The sequence below is a fragment of the Glycine max genome, chromosome 2 (genome assembly GCF_000004515.6).
Source record: "Glycine max cultivar Williams 82 chromosome 2, Glycine_max_v4.0, whole genome shotgun sequence".
Taxonomy (NCBI): Eukaryota; Viridiplantae; Streptophyta; class Magnoliopsida; order Fabales; family Fabaceae; genus Glycine; species Glycine max.
In genome coordinates this window covers 12,162,098-12,187,821 of record NC_016089.4, presented here as the reverse complement: position 1 = coordinate 12,187,821, position 25,724 = coordinate 12,162,098, and the positions used below count along the sequence as shown (strand labels likewise).

Sequence of the window (25,724 nt, the reverse complement as noted above, 5' to 3'; positions counted from 1 at the left end):
TATCAATAAATATAATTTAAATATTATGTAATACAAAAATTTTAATTTAATTTCATAAATTAATTTAGAAAAGTAAATTCCTAAACTTAAAAATTATTAAATTGTTATAGTGGCATTCTTAAAACCATGGTTTTGAAAACCACTTATTGGCACAAAAGTGTAAAAATTGACACGTGTTCAGTTTGACTGTCAACGTCATTATCCATCTAAAAAAGATTACAACAAGTTTTTTAAAAATTAAATAAAAATCAAATTCAACATTTTAAAAACATAGATGCAAAAAATAAATTTGTCCTGCCTATTTAACATAAATGAGCTTGTCAGAGTTGAATTTTCGGATGTAAACATAATGGAGGAGGGGACAAAGAAAACTACTAAGAAGGAGAAGGAAAAAGAGAGAAGTTACGTCTTTCAATTGCACATAAAGCTTAAGATCAAAATTTAGAGTTGGAGATTTGTTTTTCAGGTAGCTTAACATTCATGAAAACTAAGATGTTAGAGTTACAGTGATTAAACTATATATAGACTATAGTCTATATAGTCTAAGTTTAGGAAATTTAGGGAGAAACTAAACCAAATAAATTGGGTACAAACATCAGAACATAGACTAAGTTAGATAATTTGGTCGATAGAGAAAAAGCAAAATTAATGTTGGCTATATATGGAAGTGCTTGGAAGCCACAACTTTGAGTATCATAAAGTGAGATACGTAATTTAAATTACCTAGTCTGAATTAGTAAGCTTAGAAGAATTGTTAAATAATATTAAAAGTGTAATGACCCGTGGCCAAATAACAAACATTAAAACCAACGATGTAAATGTATTAATCCAAATCACCTACCAAGGTAAGATGTTCAGCTTCAATCATTGCACGATGAATATCGTATTATTTGGCATAGGTACCACATGCCACACAATTGTTTGTTGTGTTCTTGTTTTATTTTTCTGCCCCATAAAGTCAATTATCCTTTTACTATAACCCATTTTGGATTCTCATGACATCAATGTATGACTTCCCTTGCAGCTCGCGTGAAAAGTACCCTTTGAAGAAATCTTCTACACTAATGCTATTGAAAGTTGCAGGTCTTTCAGGAGTGATGAGGCTTTGTGCTGGACCTATAACTGCGGTCAATCTTGGACTATGAAATGTAGCAACGGAAATCCTTTCCTTCTCTGAGTTAACTGTAGCTTTATGTTCAATGCTCCGGTAAATACCATTGGTCATTATCTGCCAAATTAAATCACTAAGGATATGTATAAAAAAATTAAGTAAATACCAATGTTCTCATGGACATTTTCTTTTGGAAACAATCATATTTAAGATACGGTTGAAAACTAAATATAGATACCTTACTCAGTGTAGATTCAAACCTTGATTCACTACATTACAGGAAATTAGACACAACTCGCTATGATAATTTTTTTCCTATTCTTATATTGTTGTAAGATTATTTGAATGATACATGATTTAAGGATATTTGAAATGAATATTTGCAAGTTACCTCCAGCATGTCTCCAACATTGATGACAAAAGCATTAGAGAGGGGTTTGATAGGAATCCACATTCCATCTTTTCTTATTTGAAGGCCATCCATTTCATTGACTTGGAGAAGGATTGTAAGGGCACCAGCATCAGAATGAGGATTAAGTCCAATGACTTGTTCTGGTTGGGGACATGGAGGGTAATAATTCATCCTCATTGCTTGCCCTCCCTCTTCAAAAAAATCTAGCAATTCGTTGGGTTGGATCTTAAGAGCTTTTGTCATAAATTCAAAGATTAGGATGCAAAGTTTTTTCAATTCTAAAGAATATTTCTCTAGATTATCCCTGCAATGAAGAAAAAGTTTGTTTTAGACTTTGATTACCTTAGTAACCAAATGATGTTGCACCTAAGGTGGAAGCAAGATAAACACATGTTTGGTTTTCAGTTTGAAAACCCCCCAAAACATAGTTGAGGTAAAAACTCATCTTATAGTTTTTGCCTAAACCATGATTTGGAGATTTTCCCAGCAGAAAATACCAAAAACATTAGTGTGCTTACATACAAAGAGAGAAAAGTATAATAACCTGAATTGTCGGGGAATATTAGGAAACAAGTGGGGGTGTCTTGCGTATGATGGAAGAGTGGAAATGTAGAATAAATCTGCCCATTCTAATTTGTGTTCCTCTGATACAACAAACATTTGACCAAATCCCTCCATTTCTCCTGGTTTCTGCCACAATAACTTCTTCTCTTCATGTGGAAGATTGAAGAGCTCTTGCACATTTTTCTTCATATATTCCACCAAACAAGGATTAACTCCGTGATTGATCAACTGTCATTAATATTAACAAGCAAATAAAAATCAATTTCTTCATTGGAAAAAGCAATATATGCTATTATGCAGGAATTGATGTTCTCCAATCAGATTTGAAGTTATACCTCGATAATACATAATGACATTTAATGAATTCCTCTGTTTCACGTATTATTGAGGTAAAACTCTAAATTTGATTGAAAAATAGCACCAACTGTGCTACAAGTATTGTATGTAAGTTTTATCCTTTCTTGAATTATGACAATATCTACGTAAAATCGAGGGTAGAACAATGAACTGCAATCGCAAGGCATTAATTGATTATTTAATTTTAATATACACAGTTAGAGAAGAAAAAACAGAACAAAACTTATACTGTTATATATTATTGTATTATTCTTATCAAAATATTATTGTATTACCATATCATTAACCCTGTTTTGTACGAGTAAATATCAAAATAAGACCTGAGTTAATTAAACTGATATAACTATCAATCTCAGGGTGAGTATTCCCTTAATCTAAACTTTATACCGAAGAGGAAAATGTATACGGTGGCAAGGTTTTAAATTACACGTCTATTAACTCTATAAAAGATTAGAAGCACAATTTAACTTTCCACAGTTGCATATATGGTCATTTTTTCTTAGTCGATTACCTTTGAGACACTTTACAATTATTCTTTAGGGATAATTTTATTTAAGTTGGATAAAATTATTATGAACAACAAAACTTTGATCTCTATAATATATAATATATTAATTATAATGATGTGTCTTTGAAAAGTGAGTGATTCTGCATATTATTTATAATAGGTACGAAAATTAAAATAATAAAAACAGTCAAGCCTGTAGATTATAAAAAAGGACATAGAACAAAGGAACACACACAATAATCCAATAATAATCATCCAAACCTGAAAGAAACCCCATTCTTTGCACGCATGATCCAGCTTCTCTAGTTCAGCAGCATCATCTTCAGACAACAACTTGCTCAGGTCGATAACTGGGACTTGTGGCAACGATGTTGTGTCATATTCAACACATGGGTCTTCATTGGGTCGAACATATCGTTCTGGGACTTTGGTGATGCCTTGCTTTGCTAATTCCTGCACAGAAGGCACCAGAAGAGAGCTTCCTAGCTTCTTTACTATTTCCGGGTCCATGGCTCTGCAAAACAAGTTCAATTTTAACTATAGGATACTTGTAACTGATTCTAGCTTGCTCTAATTTGGTGTGCAGTGTTTAAATAAATATGAAGTTTAAGTTTTAATAATATTGTGCGGTCCATCATGTTTCAGTTTTGGATCAACTTCATAGAAGTCAACTTTTTTTTTATAAGAACAGAAGTATATATTTTCCTCAAAACAATCATGTTATAATTTTTTTTATCGATTAGTGTTGATTTATTAGTTTTATTAATATAAAGGATGAAATTTCGTCTTCTTCTTTTTTCTCTTAACCTTCTGATCCACCTAATATATCTTTTAGATATGCTCAAGTAAAGTAAAATCATTATATGTAATAAAACTTTGAAATATTTAACGTAGTTATATTAATTATATGTATCCAAACTACTAGAACAATTCTGCAAGACTTGATTCACATGTTGAGTCATATAGAACATATCACCTAATCCATCAACAATGAAAAAAAAATTCAAAAAATTATACAGTTAAACTCAAAGCAATTTTTCATGATCTTTTTTATGCCTTAGTTGTATCTCTATTTTCTTGGTCATTGAATAAGATCTTAAACATAGGTATTATTTTCATAACCTTCCACGCTGTTTGGAAATCAAATTAATTATTATTCGGGACAAAGTGCCCCAACCTATAAATATTGTCTTAAAAGATTAAAACTCCTCACATTTGTAAATGTCCTATCTGTTAAACTCTAGCTTGCAGCCATATTAGAAAAACTATGCTTCTGCATGATGTTGTTTTTCCAATCTAGAAGTCGCGTTTAAAATTCGAATTTTTTTATATATATAAATGAAGTTTATGTAGCTAATATAATATTCATATATACACCAGCAAAAGTTGAAAGAGTCGTGGTTTGAATTTAGAGGAACCAAATGACTATGACCGGTATAGGGAAGGAAGCATGTACATGGCCTGTTGGCCACTGGCCGTTGCCAGAAGCAATAATTAGAGGTGTAGGAAGTTTTAGCCCAAGTGTAAGAGGGTGAAAACTACTTTGATGTCAAATGCACATGTTATGTATGGATAGCGATGTTGCTTATGTTCTTTGATTGAAGATGGACTACTTTAATTGTCCTTTGATTTAATAATCTCCTTTTTTTTATTGGTTAAGTGAAATAGTGAAATGCTTTCGAACCAAAAATGAGTGTCAAATGAGATTTATTTGTAAGAGATTCTAATAAGATCTCTAGAGTACTTATGAATATTAGGTTAACAATAACAAATATTGTTGGAGGATGTGATGTAAATGATAAACCTCTAATCTTATTGTTTTTACTCTCACAAACATTCTTATTATTACATTTTAAACATGTTTGAATTGTCCTATTTCTATAACAGGTAGAATTTGTTGTTAACTTACTGTTTGTCTCTTATACAGAGTATTAATTAGGAATGAACTAACTATATTCCAGCCATGTCCTCCTTTAAAATTGTCACGATATAACTTTCATGTTCAAATTAAATATTTATAAGTATTTTTTTTTACAAACAATTGGATTGGATTTCACATGAATGAATTATAGACAAATGGATTTCCTTGCCAACCCTATATTTAAAATTTGAGATTACCTTTATTAAAAATTACGAAAATTGAGTTTGACTCATTTAGTTTGTATAAATTGTCTTTTTTTATATCAAATATCTCTTTGAATAAAATCTTGTTTACCAATTTATTAGTATTCAACAAATATCTTCATGTTGGAAAGTGAAGTAAAATAATATTAAAAATATTTTTTATTTATAAAAAAAACTTCATATCGGAAAATAAATTTTTCACAAACAAGATGATATTTTTAAGGATGAAATATGATTTGGATCCTTAATAATTATTTAATTTTTGTATTTGTTTCCTAATAATTTCTGTGTTGCATTGAATCACTAATAAAGTAATAATTTTATTTTTGATTATTGACATTTTTTTAATATCTGATCAATTAATGAATTTTGTATTTGTTTTGTGATAAAAAAAGTTCACTTGTTATTAGCCTGGACTAAAATAAAATTTACAAATTTATTAGAAAATAAATACAAAGTTCATTAATTTATCAATAACTAAAATAAAATATCAAAAACCAAAAATAAAATCATTATTTTACTATGCATTCAACGTAAAGTAAAAATTTATCAGGAAACAAATACAAAAATTAAATATTTATTAGAGATAAAAACATATTTAAGTCAATTTTTAAAGAAAAATTACACTTGTGAAATATATTTTTTAAAAATTAAACTTAGGTAAACGACAACTAAATATAATAAATAAATTAAATTATAACTATCCAGATAATATATACATATACGAGCTGTTTGCAAAATTATTAATGTCAAGGCTTGTTTGAGCTTAACTTTAAACTAGAAATTATTTATATAGTTAACCAAATAAGTTCGATATAGTACTTAATGAATTCAACTCTAATAACGTTTTATTTTATAGTTAACCAAATAAGTTTGATAAGTACTTTAATGAGTTAAACTCTAATAAAAAAAATATCCATAACAATCAAAAAATAGATACCTAGAGATTTATAATAATTCAAATTTCTTAATCAAGTGAGGTATAGATCCCCTTGATTAAACTCTAATAATTGATTAATAATCCAACTCGTCTATAACCGTATATTTATATCTATCTAAAAAAACACAATGTTTTTAAAATCAAGAGTATTATCGAATAGGTCTTGCATGTTTACTGACATCTATATTGCAAGAACGTTGTATCCTGATTGCAGGAGATATGGAATTAAAAGGAACTGAACTTTAGTGAATGGCTAAATGCATGCCCAATATATTCAATCATTCTGAGTGATCCCCTCAGTACTGCACACTCATCCTTTGACCTTCTTGTTGGTTCTGCATCATGTTCAAAAGATTAGTTACAAAATATCCAATAAGACAAACCTTGGAAATTCTTTAATCTTTATATCCTCACCATTGAATTCTCCAGTTTACTGAAAATTCTGCAATGCATATTTAATGCAGGTTATTTATCATTAGAAAAATAAAAAGAAAGAAAAAGTATCCACGGGTCGTGATTTAAATTGAAAACTTAATGTTAAGGCTATAGAAACTTAATCTAAGTTTTTTTTTATATCTAATAATAAATAATGAAAAATTGTTACATGATCTTAGAATCTCATAGTCAAAAAAATTATTACAAGACACATAACTGATTTTTATGAACTTTTTCTTGTAAATCAGAAAAGTTGATTACCTGTCATAAAAGATTAGTTAAGATTACAGACACGTGATCATCTTAGACATAATTTGTAATAGTTGATGAAAACAAAAACTGTTACCTGCATTTGAGTACAGATCTCAATGACTTCAGCTATAGGTGCCCAATCACCAAAGTTCCTCTCTATGAACTGGTAAGCTATGCCACTCTTTCCCATCCCTATTATGAAGAGTCCACCTTTGATTTCACCTTCTCCTTTGAAATTGTAGTCAATATGCATGGCTTTTGCACGCTTGTAGTTGGAAAGTGATCGAGGATTCAGCAAAAATCCTGATAGGAACTTCTCCTTGAGCAGTTTTCCCCCTCCAAGAGCTTTGAAGAAGTCCCTACCTCGATCAAGAAGCACGACACCGCCCCAGTATCGAGGCCAGAAATCTTTTACCTGATTTACCATAATTATGATCAGTGTTGGTACTAAGATAAAGCAACTAAAGCTCAAGTTTTAGGTCTACCAACAAAATAATATTTGCTTTTAATTTTTATAAAGCAGAAAAGGTCACATTTATTAGGGGGAAAAAAACGCATATGCTCACAAGAAAATCCAATATAAAGTTTTCTCATTTAAAAGTAAAATATTTCTCTTAAAATTTGTTTTAGACCTCACTCACTTATTCAGCAGGCACAGATTATGATAAGTCAAAGCCATGAATGGTTCAATTGAATGAAAGAACATGTATGGCTGAAGAATGACAATACCTCTGAGTCTATTTGCTCATGAAGAACTGCAAAAAGTTGAACCCCAAGTGCATCAAATATGGCTTTTCTGGAATAGAGCTGGTGTGCCTCAGCTCTACACATGATGCACCTGTTTTCAAGTTTCAAGTGACATGAATATGGCAGCAAACTTCACTTTCATGTAAATATAAAACACCCTGATTTAGGTGTAACTGTGTAACTGGTAAATTAAAAAGGGACATATTTTAAATATGAAAAATATTAGCAACACGCTTTCTAATTTTCTTTCGGTAAAACTATTTATTTGATCTATATAATTGTCTCTATTTTAAGTTTTAGTCCTTATAGGAGAACATTAAACTTTAGTCCCTATACAGTTTTCTGTAGAAGTTGTTGTAGCGGTTTATACCATCATAAAGTTTTCTCTGGTATTAAATAATAGAACCAAAACTTAATTTTTATGTGTGGAGACTAAAACTTACAATTTCCTCATATGGTAACTAAAACTTAAATTATAGGGATCAAGTAAATAATTTAACTAATTCTTTTTTTCTGACACATTCTTCTATTAGATGAAATTCATATGGATCATAATTCATAGGCCTCATTCTCATACTAGTGAGACCCGTGTGAATTTCAAGTTTTCAACCAATGAAAAAGTGTTAGAGAATGCATTGTTATATGTTCAAATATTCAAAAGCTTATGTTTTCTAAGGCTTCAAATGTTAAATTTTGTCATATTTCTCACAGTGTGTGCTGCTTACTTGTTTACTAGTATCTTGTTGCTTTATAATGATGACCTTACTTATGAATATAACAATTGTGAATCTGTACTTGTGTGGAACCATGAAAACTTATATTAGTATGCATAATGCAAATTTCTCATAAGAGCACATGATTGAAGTAAATGCACTGTTTGAAAATTGAAATACATGCTAAATTGGCAATTCTCAAGTGTAGCAACAATAATATATTACCCTGGTCTTCTGAGACACAGGAAAACAGCTGGTTTATCTCGCCACAGTTCTGAAACCTTCAGTGGAGGAGCCTTGGTTTTCACCAACGGTTCCATGCCAATCTTGTACTCAGGAGTAAGTTTCTGAACTGAAATATTTTCAACAGTACCATAAGGAGCAACTTGGTCACTGATAGGAGGTGGTGGATTCACACAGCCACATGCTCTAGGCTCAGCTGGTTCAGCAGCAACAATCCCCTTAAAGACATATCCTTCTTTAATCTTCATATCAGCCATTGATTGTTCAAGTGCATCAGAAGCTGCATTGCTTCTTATGTGTGATCTTGTCAAGCTATTAGAGCTATTGGATCCAACACTCTTGGGAATGCTATCATCTCTATGCATCGTGCTGCTTCTTCTTCGAGCAGCGAGTGCACGTAATTTGACAGAATCATCGCTTGTTGTTCTGTTAATAAAGCGCGCAATGTGGCCTCTCTTCATTTCGAATTGCGTAGAAAGATCTGTGGTGCTTAAATTGATAAGCTCTGACAGAGCTTTCCCACAATCTTCCATCTTATCTGCATATTGCATTAGTCCACGATCATGCAGGTATGATCTGATTCCAAGTGCATCCTATAACATTAGAAGTACAACACTTTAAGAAGGATATAGTTTAAGTAAGTATCAGATATGTTTTTAATACCAGTAAGTATGATTAAATTTGATTTTAGTCTTGTAGAAATAAGTGTTGATTTTATTCCTCATAAGTTTTATAATTTTTGTAAGTAATCAACTTCATCACTAATATGAGAGATGAAGATGGTCAATCAGAATTTTCAGCAAAAATTAGTCTATCGGCAGAACTAATGAATACTTCACCCCTAAATATGTAACTTCAGCAACTATTTTGAGATAACATGTAACATAACATAATTAGTGAGTGGGAATAGGAACTATTTTCAACAAAAAAATCATAAGAATCAAAACAAACTTTTGAAAAACTAAAATCGAAGTTAGTTATATATTACATCGACTTCAAATATATTTACTCCTCAACCAAAAGTTAGGATTGAACTTTTGCCTATCTCATCTGGGATAATATGATAAGAGTGTAATCAGGTAAATGATAAAAGTTTCATTCTGAAGGGAAGTATGATTGAATCATAAGATGATATGACGAAAGACTTCAATAAAAACTAATGATAATGATGACTAACCTTTTGCTCTTGTGTCATCTGTAGTAAATCCATGTCCTCTGAACTCATAATCTTCAGGGTTGGTACATCATCCCACCCTTCTTCCAACAACTTTTGGAGCAGTTCCTTCAAAATTCCATTTCCTATGAATTCTTCCACTGAAAAAGAAGCCATTTTATCCTTACTATGATTGGTTGCCGTGGATGAGTGATAATCTTGTCACATGAATGTGGATTAAATGTGCAGACAAACTTTTTGTTCAGGGAAAAGTATCAAGTACTTTGTATATATAAGCCCTTCATAGATTATATAATATAATTTAATTTAATTTCATAGGTTAATGATGTGACGCAGTAAGAATAAAAAAAGGTTAATGATGTTACAATATGACTCAATATTTTTCTGAGGCTAACTAATCCATTTACCTGCCCTACTATCAATTTATTTTAAAAATTATATTCATATAACAAACGTATGCGACAAATCATACAAATAAGATATAGGAATTAGGTAGAGAAATAAAATGGAAATGTAGAATAAGATAGGTGATGCGGTAAAGAGGGAAAAAAATTATTTGTACGAATTATTGTAAGATTTTGTTATATGAATACTATATTCCATCTGTATATTACACACATGAATTTTGTCTATTTTTTAATTAATCAATTTGAATGGATGTGTAAATCATATCATTGACTTAACTCATTAGGATCGGTATAATAGTGAGCAATTTAGATAGTATGCATTTAAGTTTGATTTGTCGATATTGTACACCGAAAATCATATCATTGGCTTAATTAATTCCATGTCACTCTGCTCAAACTCTGGTCTACATATCATGGTGTTACACTGTTACAGCCAATAACTAAGCCAACGAGAAAACAAAATTGAGACTATAATACAAAACAAAAAATAAAATTAGAACTATAACATTAGTTAAGGACCGTGAAAGATACCACTAAGCAAATAACTTGAGAGAACAATACAAGGTTTAAAAATCTGACAGAAGTTCCGGCACTTCAACTAACATTTGACTTAGCAGCAGGCCAAATCTAGAGGTGCATTTGGCAACTTAAGTGGCTTGATACCCCACAATTGGTTTTTTATTTGCCGGCCAAAACCTGCTCTAATAGTCTCTAGAAAATAGAAATTGTCAATGTCTCACGTTTGTCTGACAAAGACATTGCTTTTAACCCTGGCCTAAAATCCTAGAGTTAACCCATTGACATAGTATAAAGAAGCTTTCACAAGGTAAATTTTGGTAAAATTGCAAATACCATCAACTCCACGATGCTCCAGAGAGAGATCTTGGTACCCTTTTTCTACAGTATTAAGGGAAAAGATTAATTTGAATAGAGTCCATTTTTTGTCCATTGTTAAAAAAGACTTAACTTTCATTTATGAGTTGCACAATATCACTAAATGGCTACAAATAATTTATTATCATGAAGACCCAAAACAAAGGTTTACCTATAAGATGATAAATAAAAATAAAAATTTAATTTTCATATAATCAATATAAAAATTTACACTATCAACCCTTAAAATTACTATAAATATATCTTTTGAAATAATTATTATAAAAATCCACGATGATACAATATAAAATAGTTATAATTAAATAGTTTGTAATTTAAATGATATCAATGTATTTAAATTAAATTAAATTCTAAAAATAAAAGGCAGTGATTGACAAGGTTAATACGTTATACAAATTAGTGCATTAAACAAATTCTTCATCAATCAACATGTGACGAGCACATACTTTTACTGATAATTAAAAAATGCTTCAAAAAGTAATTTCAAAAATTAATTATAAAATAATTCATAATTAAATGAGTATAAAATATTTTTATATTAACAATATATTCCAATTAAATTAAATTCTATAAAAAATTGTCACTTATGATTTAAAATTCATAATACTTGCAATTGCAACATTATCAAACTTATCCAGAAACCCTAATATGCCACAAAACAATTAATCCAAGTGATATTAGATTAAATTTCTTTTCAAGATCTCAGATTCAAGTTTTATGACTAAAAAAATATGATTGAAAAAAAACTTACTAAAGATGATCAACCAGATTTTCAGACAGAAATTAATCATCAATAAAATTGATAAATTCTCCACACCAATATCATGATACCCAAAAAAACTACATATGATATCATCCATAAGAGGAAAGATGGGAAAACCTTGTCATTTCAACTTTCAAATATACACACAACCACGAGAAAATATTGCACCCAAATGAATGATACTGATAACTGCTAAATAATTATACTTTGATAATAAAAAATTAAGCAAAATTATCCTTTAAAATAATTATTTAGCAGTTATTTGTGTTTAAATAGTTAAGAATTGATGTTTTTTCAAATCCTGGCTGCAGATATAAAAACTGGAGGTGCTAAAAGCAAAAGCTGAAGAGAAAACAAAGAAAAGAAGAAATCTGCAATAAGGCTCAGCCCAGATGACTCGCTCAGCGCGTAGCTCGCGCTAAGGGAGACAGAAGACATAGGCGCTAAGCAAGACAGAAGACACAGACACTAAGCGAGGCGTTAAGCACGAGAGTCAGAACCCGCGCTCAGCATGCAACAAGCGCTAAGCGCACGCAACAGAAACAGAACTCGCTAAGCGCGCGATCCAACAGAACAAAACATGCTAAGCGAGAGGATCCCGCTAAGCACACGATCCAATGTGCGCTAAGCGAGGAAGGACGTGCTAAGCGAGCCTACGAAGACCCAAAGCTCACTTCAGCAGGTATAAATAGAGAGCCAGACCAAGGGAAAAAAACAATCCCAGAGACTCAGAGCTCTACAATAAATATATCCTAAGCCTGAGTATCTCTAGTAGGGGAAATCATTTACTCCCTTTCTTTCTTTCACCCCTCTTATTCTATCAGTTCTTATACCTCATTTAGTGTAAAGTCCTCAATGGCCATAAGAGGCTAAACCCCTAGTTAGGGTCTGGCAGGCCTAAAAAGCCAAAGCAATGTATGGTGTACTTCATATTTATCAATGCAAAAAGATTCCTTCCAGGTGTTTCTATTCTATTATCTTTTCTATTTTTATCTTGCATTATTTATTTTTATATTCCTTTAGGGGTTAGATGCTCGAGAGAGGATAACTTCTAAATAAGATTTAAAGAAAATATGCATGCATTGATTTTAGGGGTTAGACACTCGGAAGAGGGTAACTTCTAATAGAACAAAAAGAAAGGATTTTATAGGAAAGTCATTCCTAAACATAGAATGATCGTTTTATGCCCATGCATTCTTGCAAACATCTAGAATTCATACTTCATGCATTTTATTTATTGAGTCTTTGTAAAAAAAATTGGGAGATAGATAAATAAAATAGGCTTGTCATCGTGAGGAATCAGGGGCAAGTAAATGAACAGATATAGGTAGAATAGAATAACCTAAATTGATAAAGAAAAATCATGAAATCATACATCCTAGGCAAATAAAGCAGGTCAGGTCCCAACATTATCACTTATCTTTTCTTTTTTTTTTCTTTTTATCTTAATATTTAATTTTCTTATCTTTGAATTTTTTTTACCCTATCTTTTTTTATCCTATCTTTTTTTTATCTTCTACTTTTTAATCTTTAATTCAAATCTTTTATCTTTTTATCTTCTATCTTTTATCTTTTCTCCAATATCTTTTATTCTTATCTCTTGCTTGTAAATTGAATTTGCATTAATCTAAGTACAAACAAAGTCTCTGTGGATTCGACACTCGGACTTTCGAGTACTTTACTACTTGTGACAAATTTGGTACACTTGCCAACAAGTTAACAAGTTTTTGGCGTCGTTGTCGGGGACTTTGTTTTTTGTACTTGATTATTTGCATATTCCAATTTTAAAGCAATTAGTTTTCACTTTTTATTTTACTTCCTTTTTTCTCTTTTCTTTAAAAAAACTTTTTTCTTATGAGTCTATGATTGCAGGGTGAAACCTCAGAAGAATTTGATCCATGGGAGATATTTTAAAGATGGAAGATATTTTTAAGAGGAGGTGGACTGAGTATTTGACAGCACACGATCAAGGGTCAATCACCCACCACCGGTAAATTGTGATTTTTGTGGAGGAGAGCATTTCAATGACAACTGTCATCTCTACTCCATGAAAAATTCTTGGTGGGGACAAGAGTTACACCCTTACAATCAATATGAAGAAGAAAGAACTCCTACTCTTGAAAGTGTGTTCACGGAATTCACGGCATACCATGCTACCTCTACAACCAATCAAAACTCAATGCAAAACCATGAAATTCAGGTTGGCAAGAGCTACTCCATGGAAAATTATCAGTGGGAGCAAGAGTTACAACCCTACAATCAATATGAAGAAGAAAAAAATTCTAATCTGGATAATTTGCTGATGCAATTCAAGGAAGTCACTGAATCTACTCAACAAGCATTTAAAAGTCTAGAAATTCAAGTTGGTAAGCTAGCAGATGAAGTGACTAAATTTGTGGCCATAAGAGAAGAAAACTTTGTAGAGGTTGAAGCTCAAAGGAAAGCTCTGTAAAAAAGCATGATTCAAAAGAAAAAGATGAAGAGAAAAGTGAGGAGAAAGCACAACAATGGGAGAAGTACTCACAAGTAGAAATTCAACAAGAAAGTATTCTCCAAGTCAATAACCCTCCTCATCAACTGATTGTCAAGGAAAAAAGGCATGGAGAACATGCAAAAGCCTTAAGTGTCATTCTTTCCTTGATCACTAGCACTTCTCTTGCAATGATGTGGAAGGTTCTTCCAAAATACATGAGTATCATGGCATCTCTAGCTAAGAGGCGAAAATGCAAGGAAGATGTATTCTTTGTGACCTTCATGTCACCTTGAAGGCATTTGACCCGTCAAGCTAATGACGTTAAAGAAGCGCTTACTGGGAGACAATCCAGGATTTCTTACCTTATCTATCTTTTAGTTAGTTGCAATTTTTTTTTTAGGATAGTTGTGTTATTTTTTTCTTTATTTTGATTTTGTGCATTTTAATTTCAGTAATTTAATTCCAATAGTTTAAATTCAGTCATTGAATAAAAATTGCATGATATTTATGAAGTCATTTTTTAAGCTTTTTTTGAAAGGATTCAACACTTGAGATGCTGCATGAAAATTATGAAAATGCTGGTTCTCGGAAGTAAGAGTCAGTCAAGCATTGGAACATGAATCACAAGGAGAGAAAAGGTTAGCTTGATGAAAAGAGGTCATAGTCTGGTAAGCCAATAACTTTATCTTGTCTCGGTGAGTTTTGTGAACTTAATTGTGAGAGAACGTCTGTTTTTAAGTTTCTAGTTTTGCATCATTCTTAGACTATTAGATTAGTTATATGAGGTGGATATGATCAAGATCATGTTTGTTTTTATTCTAGCTACTCAGCCAAAAAGTCGACCCGAAATGATTTTATCCCTTGCACCCTTATTGAGCCAAAATTAGTGATGATTTTGAATAAACCTCTGAGCCTAAATTTGATATTCTTGACCTTGTTTTAGGGTTCTAAGAGAGCATGAGGGTTTCAAATCATAACAAGTCCTTAATTTGGGGGATTGCTAAGGGAATTTGCCTCAGGAAAGTAGAGCAACACACAATAGGGCACCCTCAAAAGTTTGTAAGCCCAAGTATTCTTTTTTGTAATTTCTAAAAAAAAATGGAAATAAAGGGCAGAAAAAGAAAGGTGTCATAAGTGTCAAGAAGAAAAGTGTTGTTAGAGGAATAAAGGCTGAAAAATAAATAAGCCTAGGCAGAAAATAAGTGAAAGTTTTTCTAAGGATGCATGCTCTCTTATAATCCTAAGTTTTGAAATCCCAAAAAACCATGATTTCTTGTTTAGCCAGACCCCATTACAAGCCAATAAAAGTCCTTAGTGATCCACCAAATGTAAGTAAGAATAACTTTAATTGAGATGAAGTGAAAAATTAGGGAATCTTAATTCCAGGTGGTAAAATTTCAAACACTCACTCCAGACACTTGTGCGCAGAGAGAAACACTAACCTTGTGAGGAAAGTGAGGCAAACCAAATTGACTGATTTCCGATAGTAACCAATTTCATCTTGATGCTATTTATGCTTCCATTGTGAGATTATGACAAATGTAGAAAGGACCAATTGAATGAATCTAAGGAAGTGCAGCCATTGACAATGTTGGAGCATTCAAGCCTATTTTTATTTCTGATTTGCTTGGGGACAAGCAAAATTTTAATTTGGGGGATTTTGATAACTACTAAATAATTGTACTTTGATAATAGAAAATTAAGCAAAATTGTCCTTTAAAATAATTATTTAGCAGTTGTTTGTGTTTAAACTGTTAAGAATTGTTGTTTTATCGAATCCTGACTGCAAATATGAAAACTGGAGGTGTTAAAAGCAAAAGCGGAAGAAAAATCAAGAAAAAGAAGAAATCTGTAACAAGGCCCAGCCTAAATGGCTCGCTCAACGCGTAGCTCTTGCTAAGCGAGACAGAAGACATAAGTGCTAAGCGAGGCGTTAAGCACAAGAGTTAGAACTCACGCTCAGCATGCAACAAAAACAATACAAAACATGCTAAGAGGAGTCCGTTAAGCACGCAATCCAATGTGCACTAAGTGAGGAAAGACGCGCTAAACGAGCCTACAAAGGCCCAAAGCCCACTTCAACTATAAATAAAGTATCAGACCAAGGAAAAAAAAAACCCCTTAAGATCCTAAGCCTAAGTATCTCTAGTAAGAGAGTCTTCAATGGTCATGAGAAGCTAAACCCTTAGTTAGGATCTGACAGACCTAGAAATCCAAAGCGATGTACTTTATATTTATCAATACAAAAGAATTCCTTCCAGGTGTTTCTATTCTATTATCTTTTCTATTTTTTTATCTATTATTCATCTTTATATTTTTTTAGAGATTAGATGTTCAAGTGAGGTCCCAACATTATTACTTAACTTTTCTTTTTTATTTTTTTCTTAATCTTTAATTTTCTTATCTTTGATTTTTTTTATCTTATCTTTAATTCAAATCTTTTATGTTTTTATCTTCTATCTTTAAATCTTTCATCTTTTATTCTTATCCCTTACTTGTAAATTGAATTTACATGTAAATACAAACAGAGTATCTATAGATTCGACACTCAAACTTTCAAATACTTTATTTGATATACTTACCAACGAGTTAACAGATAAAATGCCACAAGACCTTGAAGTATCAAAAAAATTGCCCACCTACGAACAATAGATCTCAATTTCATTTGGAAAGGATCCATAGGATTTGCCCCTTAGGACATTCATTCCCAGTTCTATATTGATATTAGAAATTTTGCTTCAACGCCATGAAATTATTGGAAAAAAGAGTCTCCCTTTCCTTTCTCACCTTTTTGGTATGCATAATCCCCTATAATGACAAAAAAATTTAACTTATTCTATGAGAACATAGTATGCCTAATCAGTTGTCCAAGGATCGCTCTCTGCAATGACTTCAGAAGGTTCATAAACTTCTGGCTCTGAACTTTCTTCACTTGTGCTTGAATCAGCAGCTTCAACAGAAGCATCTCCCTCCTCTTCTTCTGATCTACCCCATCTTCCTCCCAAGGCCAAGGCCATCATTTCGTAAATCTTATTTCCTAACTCAGCAGGGCTGTCAGGCTGCATTATTGAGAAAAGCATGTTAAGCAAAACTATGGATAGTTCATATATGTTAGGAGAGGTCGGCTAAATGGATTACACGACATCATTTGATTCGGTTATATGGATTAAATCTAGTCTACACACATTACATGAAGAAAAAATAAATTTTATATTGTACTTACAGAAAATCCACTAGAAATTAGAGCCGTGTCGTATAAGAGGTCAACTGCTCGCTTAGCTTCGCTGCTGTCAGGTGCATTCTTGCAGGCAGCCTGAAGGATAAATAAAAATAATTAAAACAATAGGTCAAAGTAACTAGGGAATTCAGTTGAAAATACCAGCCATGTATCACAAAATGGCTGCGTTCAATAGCTTTATACTCTTAAAACGAGACATCAAACATGACCCAATTAAACATGTCCACCAATTGTGTTGACATTTTCAAGTGACAGACAGGATCTCTGGGCATAGGCTAATATACACCTGTGTGAATCTTCAGTGTGGTGAAGGGCAAATATGAAGAGAAAGCCAGTGTATCAAAAGGGGAAAATAAAATGGACAATTTATTTTACTTTATATTTTCTATTTTAAGGCTTGTTAGTTGACTAACAGAGTTGTCTTTTAACATTTTATGTAACCAACATGGCAACATTACAGCTCAGCTAAAAGTACTGGAGGGCAAGCTAAAATATTCAATAATCATAAATGTCATTTGTGTTCCAAGATAAATGAACTTGACAAAAGTTTTAGGCTGCCTAGTCTTAGGATGATTCTTCAAAAAAAAAGTATCATCAATAGTTTTCTTCGATTACTTAAGAATATTTTGCCCTTTTCTACTTCGTTAAAGTGACTTGGGGGAACACCAGATTATCAACAATTACCAACCAAGTAGACTAGACAGCAACTCTTAAAAATAATTGAGTACTTGTGCACAAAAGGATACTACTGATTTAGAAGATACCCCCAATCTTACTAAAATGGTTTCATCTTTCTACATGAAGCAAAATATCATGCTATCACGAGAAGATGCTGAGACCCAGAACAAAAAAATTGCAACTTGTTATCTTTTCTCAAATGTGGTTCTCAATTTTTACAGTTAAAACACCCTTCCCCACCATGGCATTGTCTATGCTGAAAGTGAACATTTTGTGTGCAAACTATTAGATATTAGATAACTTAATAAAATATAATATAGTTAGTAACGACTATTTATATCAACTTATACTTGTTAGATATTAGATTTAGATAACTTAATAAAATATAATATAGTTAGCAACGACTATTTATGTCAACTTACACTTAAGTCTTTGATAATTGGGTGATCTGCATTAATCTCCAATATTCTCCTCCCCCTCATAAACTCCAAACTTGCAGTGTCCCCAAGGGCTTGTGCCTTCATTAGTCTGAAGAAATGGTAATTGAAGATTGTATGAGCCTTATGTCAAGTATGATAAACTGTTCGTGATCCAGAAGAATGACTTGTAAAGCCAGTGAGGTAATGACTAACCTCTCCATGTTTGCAGACCAACCAAACTTCCCTGATACAAGCACACAAGGAGATGAACTCAAGCGATTTGAGATTTGAACTTTGGCCACCTTGTCACCAAGTTGTTGTTTTATCCAATCACAGAGTAGGTTGTATTCTTGCTTGTTTTCCCTCTCTTTGACCTCATCCTCATCACCTGATTGAATAAATGTTTTCAGCACCACATTCAAATCCCAATTTTCAGGAAACAAAAACAGTATGAGCAAATGAAAGATAGAAAACTGTGCAAACCTAATTCCAAATCCTCCTTGCTGATATCAACAAATTTCTTTTCTTTGTAGGTCTGTAGGTTCTGAATGGCAACCTCATCAATAGGTTCAACCAAATAAAGAACCTATAATAATAATAATAATAGACACACATAAGTAAAGAGAGTAAAAACTAGAGAAAGAAAAACAATTCAAAATTAACAAGTGTATATCAGGCATTTCAATCATATCTGCAAATAGTTTAACTTAAAATGCATGAACACCACACAAACACTGGGCCTGACCCTCCACAGGATGGCAGGGCACTGCAGAGGGAGACCAGGTCTAAACCTGTCCTGGTGGCTGTCACCTCACTGACCAAATTCCCTGACTACATGCTCCATATTATCCAAAAATGTTAACAAGTAGCCATACCTCAATATCTTTTTGAACCAATTTCTCCAAAAATGGAGCAGTCTTTGCACTCTTCAAGCTGTCAGTTGCTAGGTAAAAGATAGCCTTTTGGTTTTCTCCCATGTTTTCAACATAATCATCTAGGCTTTTAAGTTCCTCCTCACTTTTGGAAGTGTAAAACCTCAATAATGGTGTAATGCGCTTATGATTTCCAGTGTCTTCAATGCAACCTAATTTTATGAACCTACCAAAGTTCTCCCAGAATTTTTTGTAGTCCTGGAATCACATGAAACCATTCTTTTAATCCATAAAGACTGTAAATTCATATTGAAAATATAAAGATGCTGAGTTTGTTGCTACCCACCTCTTTATTTTCACTTTCAGCAAGGTCTTGAATCATATCAAATGCCTTCCTGACAAGTCTCTTTCTCATTATCCTTACCTGAAATTATAATATTGTTGGAATCAAAAAATTTGGAAAGTGATACAAACAAAAAATCATAAATAATTCCGATCACCGTATCCTTAATTCATGTCTATCAAATGATATAAATTTTTCATGTTTAACAGGCAAAAGTGCAGTTCTCTTACAATTCTGCTTTCTTGAAGGATCTCCCGAGAAACATTGAGAGGAAGGTCATCTGAATCAACCACACCCTTCACAAAGCTCAGGTAACGTGGAAACTGCAAAATAAATAAATTTAGAGCAAAAGGAACCTGAACAAGGAACAAAGAAACATAGAACACAAAGAAACATAGAACACAAACATAGAACAAAGCACAATGATAGAATCGAGGTTCAAATCACCCCACCACTAGGCCAACCCTAGTGTGTTTCTCAAAACCACACAAGTTTGAGTTTGTATAATACATGACTAAAAGTGGTTAAACGCTAGATAGACCATTATTCTTTAAAATCTAGATGGGTAGGAGAGTTAAATTTCCATGCCATTGTCATGCTATCAATATCAACCACAAGTTATAGGGTGGAGCAGATACTTAACATTTTTCCTTCTTCCATAATTCATAATAGCGATATAATGAAAGAGCAGCAGTGACACAAATGTCAAAATATACAAGACAAATCCCACTTTGAAGCTTACAGTAAACTCACCAGCTCCCCATCAAAATCATCTGAAATGAATACACGCTTAACATACAAGCGTATGTTCTTTGTTTTAGGGTTCACTACTTCTTCATTGTTAAGAGGTCCCATTCCCGGAACGTACAGAATACTTCTGAACTCAACCTCACCCTGCAGAGTTTAAAGCCCAGTCAAATTGATAACTTAAAGGAAATGCTCTGCCGCTGAGACAAAATCATTAACATACCTCGGTAGTGAAGTGAGTATGTGCAAGTGGTTCTAAGAATTCACTAAAAGTCTTCTTATAAAATTCATTGTACTCCTCCTTTTCAACTTCCTTTGGATTGCGCATCTACAGAAAATAAAAAGGCAAAGTTGGACCAATAAGAGAGGCACAACAACTGAATAATAAGTAAAATGCAGGGCATTAACATCCTAACACCAAAAAAAGTAGATATATCCCAAACTCACCCATATTGGCTTCGTTTCATTGGCCAATTCCCAGTCCCAATACTTCTCAGTTTTAGTCTTTTTCACCTTCTTTTTCTCACCCTGATAACACATGCAGAAACAGACTCACTTGGTATTGGTAACAAATTCGAAAAAGTACAACACCAAAATTAAGAAATACTAATACCATACTAGCTACCTCTTCTTTTGGTTCCTCCCCTTCTTTGGGTTCTTCCTCCTCTTCCACCTGCCAATATTCAAATTAATTAATTAATCAATTAATAGCAACAAATTAGAGCATAATTATTTGCCTCTCCATGACAAACATCTATAAGCTCCATAAGTAATTATGAAAATAGGGAATAAGAAATCAAAATGATATTAATTTAATCTAAGATAAAATGAAATCACCCCTGCAAGTAACATTCTGCTGTTTGAATAAATACTTTCCAAAATTACTTTCTATACTTTCAATTGTTTGATATTATGTTTATCTACAACACAGCTTCCATCCAATTGAAAGGAAATATGAAAGGAGCAAAAGGTTGCTCCCATTCTAGGTGGAAACAAATTTCTAAAGTCACTCACACTTGTCTATAACCATCTCCTATTCACTATTAAGCTCATCATAACAACCAACATTAATCTTGCACAGCCTTGAATTTCCAAGCAAATATCCATCTCCTATTTACTATTAAGCCCCTCATAACAACCAACATTAATCTTGCACGACATTGAATTTCCAAGCAAACATAGGCCAGTATTTACCCATTCACCGAAACCCAACAGCTGTCTAAAACTAAAATTTAACCAGCCATCAATGGTGATGGAAACCATAACTGATGTAGAACAACTTTACCTTAAACAGACACCAAATGACAAGGAACCATGTCAAGTTTCCTTTCTACCCCTGATGATAAGTAAATATTTATATAATTATCATCAAGGGAAAACAAAATCTCATTATTCATCACCATCACCATTGCTATAAATCAACGCCCAAAATCTTGATATCTATCACAATTCACAAGTACCTTAAAGATGCATATAAAACATGCCATTGACAATGACAAGAGCATGAGAAAATCACTGCCCATAAATCACAATCAGTGTATGTGAAAATAGAAAAATACCACTTGCACACATAGAATTAGTTTAGCATAATTTTCTCACCCAACATGAAGACAGGAATCTGTACCAAGAGAAGGACCACTTACCTCCACAGTTCTTGACTTTTCTTGCCATGTGTAGATGGGGAAGGAAACAAACTGTGAGTAATTCTTCACCAAACCCTGAATCCTGCTTGGCTCTGAGAATTCATACTTGTCATCCTCCTGATCAGTAAAGAAGAATATGTGTGCTTTAACTACATGTAATTTGTCAGCATTAAAATGATTTTTCAACTTCCAAATATTATACTGGATTCATCCTTAAAAGAGAACAACAAATAAAACTAAAGAAGATTGAAGATTTTCAGCTGAAATTTAAAATATTATACATATATAATTCATACTTGTTATCTGGCAAGACAAGAAGCAAGAATTATTTTGGTGCTATAACCACATGTCTTTATTAAATTGATTTTGAAGTTTCCAAACATTATTATCCTGGGTTCAACCTTTTATCAAAAGATACTTCTTAGTTCTTACATTACATGTAAACTTTCCTGCAAAAACACGAAAGAAATACCACTCACTCTTAAATAGAGTGTAATCTGTGTACCACGACGCAGAACCTTTTCAGGATCAGTTTCTTCTTTTATCACATAAGAGCTACTGTCAGCTTCTGCTTCCCACACATATTGCTTATCTGATCTTGGGCTCTTTGTAGAAACAACAACCTGATTGCCATGCCATGCAGAAATAGCCAATTAAAGACAAATTCAACACAGTTAAAATAGAAAAATCAACCAAAAAATCTGCTTGAGAAATCCACTCCATACCCTCTCAGCAACAAGAAAAGCCGAGTAGAATCCAACACCAAATTGACCAATCAGACCATTATCTGCTCCTAGATCCTTGTTTTCCTGTAACATTGAGGAGGGGAAATCAAAACATGATTGTTTGAAGTATTAAATCATCAAATATCAGAGCAAGCTACATTTCTGATCATTGACAAATTACCTTAAGTGCCTTCAAAAATTTTGAGGTACCACTCTGAGCAATGGTTCCAAGACAATCAATGAGCTCTTCTTTAGTCATTCCAATACCAGTATCTCTACAGGGTAGAGAGTTAACAGGTTAATACTCCTATTCACACATACCCAGAAAAAATAAAATAAAGCAGAGATCAAAATGATGCATATGCATACGTTATAGTAATAGTTCCATTGTCTGGATCAGACTTGATACGTATCTCTAGATCACCAGCATCTCCGAGCAAAGAAGGCTCAGTCACACTTAAGAATCTCAACTTGTCCAAAGCATCACTAGCATTGCTGGAAGAAGAAAGAACAAAAAAATAAGACCAATTACAACAGAATCAAGTAGCTGCACACACATAACCAGTGTAAATAGATGTGAAAGTCCAAAAGGGGAAAAAAGCAGCGGATCCCTTCTAAAACAACCCTTTATTGCCAAATAAGTCAATGATAATAGCACAACCATGCAATCATCGTAAGAGTCTTCAAATTACCTGACAAGTTCACGAAGGAAAACTTCCTTGTGGCTGTACAGACTGTGAACAATCAAATCCAATAATCGACTCACCTGCAAAAAAAAAAATGGAATTCACTTCCTCCAGTCAGCAAAACTCATTCACTCATTCACTTCCTTCAGCAATTAATGGAATTCACATTTTGTAAAGTAAGACTTTTTCCCTTCCAAATCCACGTCAAAATTCCAAGTGAAATGCAAAAGAAATTGACATTAAATCTACTTCCTTCAGTAAAACTCATGCACCCACATGTACTGACAGTATAAAATTCAATCAATCAGAAATCACTGTTAGTATGACTTTTGACTTTAAAGATAACAACTGGTTTGTGATTGAATATGTATGTAAAACTGTTTCCTATTTTCTCAAAAGTTTTTCACTTTAAATTACATGTCGAAATTCCAAACCAAATGCTAAAAAGTATTGACGTTAAATTCACTCGTTGAGTAAATCTCTCTCTCTCTCTCTCATACACACACAACCCTTCAGTTCAGTAACTATCTCTCTCTCATACACACACACATACCCTTCAGTTCAGTAACTCTCTCTCTCACGCACACACACCCTTTACTTCAGTCAATCCCTCTCTCTCTATCTCAGACACACACAGATACCCTTCATGAAGCAATCTTTTAACTTGCAATTTCATTTCGAAATTCCACACGTAGTGCTTTATCCCACTCTTTAGTTCAGTATGAGAAATGAAGCAATTTCATTTCTCTCTCTCACACACACACACACTTCAGTTCGGCAACTTTCTCTCTCTCTCTCTCTCTCTCTCTCTCTCTCTCTCTCTCTCTCTCTCTCACACACACACACACACACACACACACACACACACACACACACACACTTCACTTCAGTAAACCCCTCTCTCTCAAATACACACAGATACCCTTCATGAAGCAATCTTTTCACTTGCAATTTTACTTCAAAATTCCACACGACGTGGCAAAAAGGTTGAAACTTTATCCAACTCACGGCGACCCAATAGTTCAAAAAGGTTAAAAATTTAACAAATCCATCAAAAACCCACCTCGGCCTGGTACTCAAACTTCTCCCCGGTGGCCTCGTCCTTCTCCGCCACCGCGGCCTCACACCGCACGGTTAGCCCTCCCCTCCTTCCCTCACGCCGCTGCTGCGTCCACCGCAGCCCCGCGGCGGGGGAGAAGCAGTTCCTGCCGAGCCCTATTTGCGGCGGCAGAAAAGCGCTTCTGAGAAGGGAAGTCCTCGCAAAAGGGGAAGAAGGAGGAAGCGAGGCCAGAGAGGCCGTGGCCATGGTTCTGCTCAGCACAGGAGCCATAGTTAGACAAAAAAAAAAAAAAAAAGTTTGTGTGCGCTTTTGTGAATATGGAATGAATGTTATCTCTTCGAGTGCGTTGGTGAGAGTGAGAGAAAAAAAAATGAAAAACCCTCGTTGGAAAGGAGGAAGGGTTTAGGGAGATATCATATGGTATGATATTAATAAGATGTGAGAGATTATTCTAGAAATACGGCTGGGTGTTTGGCTGTATCTGTGACGGATTCTAAGGCCTGGATTCTGCCACATCGGCTACATGGCAACATGCCATATCCAGTTTTAATTTCCATAGTTTTTAGGATAAATTTCAAATTTAGTCTATGAATTTGTAAGATGCTGGTAATTGGTTTTTAAATTTTGAAAAAGTAAAATAGTGTTCCTCAAGTTGTAAAAACATCGATAAATTCATCTCAGTGTTTATTTATTTTATTAACACAAACAACATAGTCTATGTGATATTAATGGATCATTTTGAAAATGAGAAATTATGTTGAGTGGATCGCTGATTCAAATGTATTAAATTGTCTCTTGAAATTATGATGTATCAATTTGTTCGTTTAGATGAATTTTTACTTTTTTTACAACAAGATAATCATTGATGTCTAACGACTTCTTCTCCAATAGTCATCCCTTTTTTCTTCTCCCCCAACTAAAGTTTATATCTTATTCTCCTCCAACATTCATTCCCTTGTTTTCTTCTCTCATTATTATCTTCTTCTTCTATTACACAAATCTTCTTCTTATGGTGGTTTGTTTATGACTAGTTTAGGGGTGGTGAATAGGTTTTTAGATTGCCAACTTTATATAATGTCAATTGAAAGATCATTGATTCAATGTGAACACCGCACTCCACCTTTATGTGTTCATTTGCCTCAACATGAGACAAAGTTGGGTATACCCTCAATTTGTTAGCCAGCTTTTTGGCAACC

General features: G+C 33.1%; 3 protein-coding genes across 5 annotated transcripts; all 3 read right to left on the bottom strand.

The window, feature by feature from the left end:
* Positions 1-635: 635 nt before the first annotated feature.
* LOC100820310 (protein SRG1) lies at positions 636-3,866 on the bottom strand. Its single transcript, XM_003518755.5, has 4 exons — positions 3,214-3,866; positions 2,068-2,315; positions 1,503-1,827; positions 636-1,228 (listed from the first exon to the last, which is right to left on the bottom strand). Exons 1-4 carry the CDS (start codon positions 3,460-3,462, stop codon positions 974-976), a joined length of 1,077 nt encoding a protein of 358 aa, XP_003518803.1. The 5' UTR covers positions 3,463-3,866; the 3' UTR covers positions 636-973.
* A 2,103-nt stretch (positions 3,867-5,969) lies between these two features.
* LOC100782205 (uncharacterized) lies at positions 5,970-9,837 on the bottom strand. 2 transcript variants are annotated; one of them, XM_003520091.5, is made up of 5 exons: positions 9,584-9,836; positions 8,389-8,999; positions 7,433-7,541; positions 6,798-7,118; positions 5,970-6,351 (listed from the first exon to the last, which is right to left on the bottom strand). In XM_003520091.5, exons 1-5 carry the CDS (start codon positions 9,734-9,736, stop codon positions 6,313-6,315), a joined length of 1,233 nt encoding a protein of 410 aa, XP_003520139.1. In that variant the 5' UTR covers positions 9,737-9,836; the 3' UTR covers positions 5,970-6,312. The 2 variants fall into 2 exon arrangements, with proteins under 2 accessions (XP_003520139.1, XP_040868302.1); XM_041012368.1 differs by lacking the exon at positions 5,970-6,351 and adding an exon at positions 6,425-6,458 and having other exon boundaries at positions 9,584-9,837.
* A 6,820-nt stretch (positions 9,838-16,657) lies between these two features.
* On the bottom strand, positions 16,658-24,936 carry LOC100819778 (heat shock protein 90-5, chloroplastic). 2 transcript variants are annotated; one of them, NM_001357389.1, is made up of 19 exons: positions 24,532-24,932; positions 23,475-23,548; positions 23,152-23,277; positions 22,964-23,057; positions 22,783-22,866; positions 22,537-22,680; positions 22,058-22,174; positions 21,040-21,087; positions 20,862-20,942; positions 20,638-20,742; positions 20,421-20,561; positions 19,898-19,990; positions 19,671-19,748; positions 19,328-19,582; positions 18,936-19,038; positions 18,666-18,840; positions 18,456-18,561; positions 17,341-17,430; positions 16,658-17,176 (listed from the first exon to the last, which is right to left on the bottom strand). In NM_001357389.1, exons 1-19 carry the CDS (start codon positions 24,796-24,798, stop codon positions 16,973-16,975), a joined length of 2,385 nt encoding a protein of 794 aa, NP_001344318.1. In that variant the 5' UTR covers positions 24,799-24,932; the 3' UTR covers positions 16,658-16,972. The 2 variants fall into 2 exon arrangements, with proteins under 2 accessions (NP_001344318.1, XP_040862412.1); XM_041006478.1 differs by having other exon boundaries at positions 16,777-17,176; positions 21,037-21,087; positions 24,532-24,936.
* Between the last annotated feature and the right edge of the window lie 788 nt (positions 24,937-25,724).